Source organism: Siphateles boraxobius, unplaced genomic scaffold (genome assembly GCF_051911475.1).
Source record: "Siphateles boraxobius isolate OS27281-9 unplaced genomic scaffold, OSU_SipBor_1 253, whole genome shotgun sequence".
Taxonomy (NCBI): Eukaryota; Metazoa; Chordata; class Actinopteri; order Cypriniformes; family Leuciscidae; genus Siphateles; species Siphateles boraxobius.
In genome coordinates, this window is record NW_027508869.1 from 70,001 (window position 1) to 75,000 (window position 5,000).

Below are 5,000 nucleotides of genomic sequence, written 5' to 3' on the forward strand. Positions count from 1 at the left end.
CGCCCACATCTTGTCCATGACCTCTGACCTCGGGGGCTCCTCCATGGCCCAGACCTCGGGCCCGTCGAACATGATGTGGGACAGAACCCCACAGGCGTTATAGGACACCTCGATGCCGTCCGCCTTACTGTCCAGCAGCTCACTGACACACACACACACACACACACACACACACACACACACGTCAGACACACAGCCCCTCTGACCCCGTCCCATCATGCACTGCACTGAACGAGTCACACCTGAACACGCTGATGAACTGCTTGGTCAGGAGCTGCGGTCTCAGCACTCTCACTTCGGCCACATTACCCAGAAGCCCCAGCATGTTTCGGTGCAGCTCCTGTTTATCTGGAAACTCCTGCGGGAGAGCAAACGGGTCATGTGACGCGATGGTTACTCAGGGTGTGTTTGGAGTCGACGGATACGGTTAACCCTTGTGTGAACTTGTGGAACTTCAGTTGTGCAAGCATTTGACAGACGCTTTTATCCAGAGCGACTCACAGTGCGTTTACTGTCTCATCAGTTCTGGCTTTCCCTGGGAATCGAACCCATGACCTTGCCGTTGCAAGCGCCAACACTCTACTGTTTATTATTACACCCTATTATTTCATTTGCTTTAAGAAATCTTTTTTGCACTAGAAACACAAAATTGTTTAAATTTTATAAAAATATATATTTTATATAAAACATTGTTCATAAATAATTTTCAGAAACCTAAACCTCTATAACACTTGTTTTGGTTTCTCTTTTTAAACTTTTTTTTTCACTTCAACAATAATCTAACAAACTTCTTTAGAATGGAAATAAACTCAAACGTAAGTCTGCGCTCCCGAGCTTAACATGTGTCCTCTACGGGCCTGTGTGTAACGTGTTATTTTCACGGATGTACACGGGTGAAGCGCACAGATGCACACATGAACAGGAAGTGCACAGACACACAGCAGGAACAGGAAGTGCACAGACACACAGCAGGAACAGGAAGTGAGCAGACACACAGCAGGAACAGGAAGTGCACAGACACACAGCAGGAACAGGAAGTGCACAGACACACAGCAGGAACAGGAAGTGCGCAGACACACAGCAGGAATAGGAAGTGCACAGACACACAGCAGGAACAGGAAGTGCGCAGACACACAGCAGGAACAGGAAGTGCACAGACACACAGCAGGAACAGGAAGTGCACAGACACACAGCAGGAACAGGAAGTGCGCAGACACACAGCAGGAACAGGAAGTGCACAGACACACAGCAGGAACAGGAAGTGCGCAGACACACAGCAGGAATAGGAAGTGCACAGACACACAGCAGGAACAGGAAGTGCACAGACACACAGCAGGAACAGGAAGTGCACAGACACACACAGGAACAGGAAGTGCACAGATGCACACATGAACAGGAAGTGCACAGACACACACAGGAACAGGAAGTGCACAGATGCACACATGAACAGGAAGTGCACAGACACACAGCAGGAACAGGAAGTGCACAGATGCACACATGAACAGGAAGTGCACAGACACACAGCAGGAACAGGAAGTGCACAGACACACAGCAGGAACAGGAAGTGCACAGACACAGAGCAGGAACAGGAAGTGCACAGACACACACAGGAACAGGAAGTGCACAGACACACACAGGAACAGGAAGTGCACAGACACAGAGCAGGAACAGGAAGTGCACAGACACACACAGGAACAGGAAGTGCACAGACACACACAGGAACAGGAAGTGCACAGACACACACAGGAACAGGAAGTGCACAGACACACAGCTGGAACAGAAAGTGCACAGACACACACAGGAACAGGAAGTGCACAGACACACACAGGAACAGGAAGTGCACAGACACACACAGGAACAGGAAGTGCACAGACACACAGCTGGAACAGAAAGTGCACAGACACACACAGGAACAGGAAGTGCACAGACACACACAGGAACAGGAAGTGCACAGACACACACAGGAACAGGAAGTGCACAGATGCACACATGAACAGGAAGTGCACAGACACACAGCAGGAACAGGAAGTGCACAGACACACACAGGAACAAGAAGTGCGCAGACACACAGGAACAGGAAGTGCACAGACACACAGCAGGAACAGGAAGTGCACAGACACACACAGGAACAGGAAGTGCACAGACACACAGCTGGAACAGAAAGTGCACAGACACACACAGGAACAGGAAGTGCACAGACACACACAGGAACAGGAAGTGCACAGACACACACAGGAACAGGAAGTGCACAGATGCACACAGGAACAGGAAGTGCACAGACACACACAGGAACAGGAAGTGCACAGATGCACACATGAACAGGAAGTGCACAGACACACAGCAGGAACAGGAAGTGCACAGACACACACAGGAACAGGAAGTGCACAGATGCACACATGAACAGGAAGTGCACAGACACACAGCAGGAACAGGAAGTGCACAGACACACACAGGAACAGGAAGTGCACAGACACACACAGGAACAAGAAGTGCGCAGACACACAGGAACAGGAAGTGCACCTTCAGGCAGTCCAGGAACAGGTTCATGCCGTTACACTCCAGAAACATCTGGCAATTATCCGGCGTTTCGTCAGTGATGTTCCACAGCGCACTCCAGGAGAACTCCATCACCTGATCACACTGAACACACACACACACACACACACAAACACACACACACACACACTGCATTACACACACAGCGCACTCCAGGAGAACTCCATCACCTGATCACACACACACACACACACACACTGCATTACACACACACACACACACACTGCATTACACACACAGAACACACACACACTGAACACACACTGAACACACACACACACACTGAACACACACTGAACACACACACACACACACACACACACACACTGAACACACACACACACACACACACACACTGCATTACACACACAGCGCACTCCAGGAGAACTCCATCACCTGATCACACTGAGCACACACACACACACACACACACACACACACACACACACACACACACACACACACACACACACACACACACACACACACACACACACACACACACACACACTGCATTACACACACAGAACACACACACACTGAACACACACTGAACACACACACACACTGAACACACACTGAACACACACACACACAAACACTGAACACACACACACACACACACACACTGAACACACACAGACCACACACACACACACACTGAAAACACACACACACACACACTGAACACACACAGAACACACACACACTGAACACACACTGAACACACACTGAACACACACACACACACTGAACACACACTGAACACACACACACTGCATTACACACACAGCGCACTCCAGGAGAACTCCATCACCTGAACACACACACACACACACACACACACACACTGAACACACACACACACACACACACACACACACACACTGAACACACACACAGTAACTGGAGGTACACAGAGTCGCCTTGCAATCTTAATCATGTAACAGTCAAACCAAAAACTATTCAGACGCCAGATTTCTGATTTGTTCCACTAGTGTGTGCAGGACTCTATAGTTCATTTCTGTAAGTGAGGAGAGCAAAATAACGTAAACTGTGGCATATTATACACACATATTCTTCATACAGCGACCAGTAAAATCTATAATAATAATATTTATAATTTATATTATTCCGACACTTTGAGCCGATCATGTTTTGCTGAAGTGTTTTTTCTTTAATAACTAATGCAGCTTTATACAGCACAGACTGAACAACATGAAGCATTGCTTGGTAACTGGTTGAGCTAAACTGGTATTATCTAATTGTGTGGTTAAATTGAACAGCTGACAGATATTCAACAACTATACATTTGAATAGATTTGGGTTTGACTGTATAAAGATATGAACCAAAACTACAGTAGTTTATGAATGAGAGTGTGACGCACCATCCGGTCCTGCAGCTTCTTCTGGATCAGATTCAGCATCGTCTGCGACACACACACACACACATACACACACACACACACACACACACACACACACACACACACACACACACACACACACACACACACACACAATCAGTGCAACAATCCCTCGCTTGCAACAACATTCATGAGAAATGCTGTTGGGAAATCACGTCACAACAGGAAACGGAGCAAAAACTAGCTTAGAAAAGAGTATCAATATCTCCTCGCATTATTTGCATAAATTCTTTAATTGTTTAACACATTTTTAGCTAACTGTGATTGTAGATTTCTGATATGCATAACTTAGTTTCCTCTGATAACAGTCACTGTAACTGTAATGTGTATTTTCTGTAAAGCTGCTGTGTAATTATGTGTATTGTGAAAAGCGCAATACTAATAAATGTGATTTATTATGTGATAATAATACCATATTATTGTGATACTCCCAGACATATAAAGGTTAACAAAAAATGTACAGTTGATTAGGGCTGTCACTTTTGAGAAAAATCTAATTAAAAAATCAAGCAATATATTCGAATATCTACGAGAGCGTAGATTTATAGTTCGATTACGGATATTTGACGCCATGTTCGAATGTCCAATAAAAAGTGACAGCCTTACGGTTGATATTAACATCGTGAGTGTAAATGAATAATCTTGGACAATGCAGGACAATAGAGACACCAGAATAAGTGTAAATACAATTAAAATAAAGCTGTAAATACAGAATTCTTTTAGATGAATATGCTTGATCTCTGACTCTGACTAGATATATTTATAATAATTTAGGCCACTTTTACTGGTAACATCAGATATCTGACATTATCAGGAGCCACATATATTCCCCCATTGCATTATTATACATTATATTCAACATTATATATAGTACTTTAATGTAGTACCGGCACTAAAACTCTTAATTTTTATTTTGGGTGAACTATCCACGATACATATTGTTGAATTTTTGTATTGCGATAAGGTGTATTGCACTAAATCTGATAAACAGAAGCTCTTGCGGCGAGAGAACACACA

The 5,000-nt window shown here is 45.0% G+C and overlaps 1 protein-coding gene across 2 annotated transcripts in view; it reads right to left on the bottom strand.

The window, feature by feature from the left end:
* The window catches only part of zer1 (zyg-11 related, cell cycle regulator), a 39,116-nt gene that overhangs the window by 3,992 nt on the left and 30,124 nt on the right, over nt 1-5,000 (bottom strand). For both annotated transcript variants that reach the window (XM_077243936.1, XM_077243937.1), the window contains 4 exons: nt 3,945-3,986; nt 2,521-2,640; nt 243-358; nt 1-142 (listed from right to left, as the gene is read on the bottom strand). The exon at nt 1-142 is cut by the window's left edge and continues 47 nt beyond it. In XM_077243936.1, the coding sequence (XP_077100051.1) occupies nt 1-142; nt 243-358; nt 2,521-2,640; nt 3,945-3,986 (420 nt within the window). The remainder of the gene's footprint in view (nt 143-242; nt 359-2,520; nt 2,641-3,944; nt 3,987-5,000) is intronic.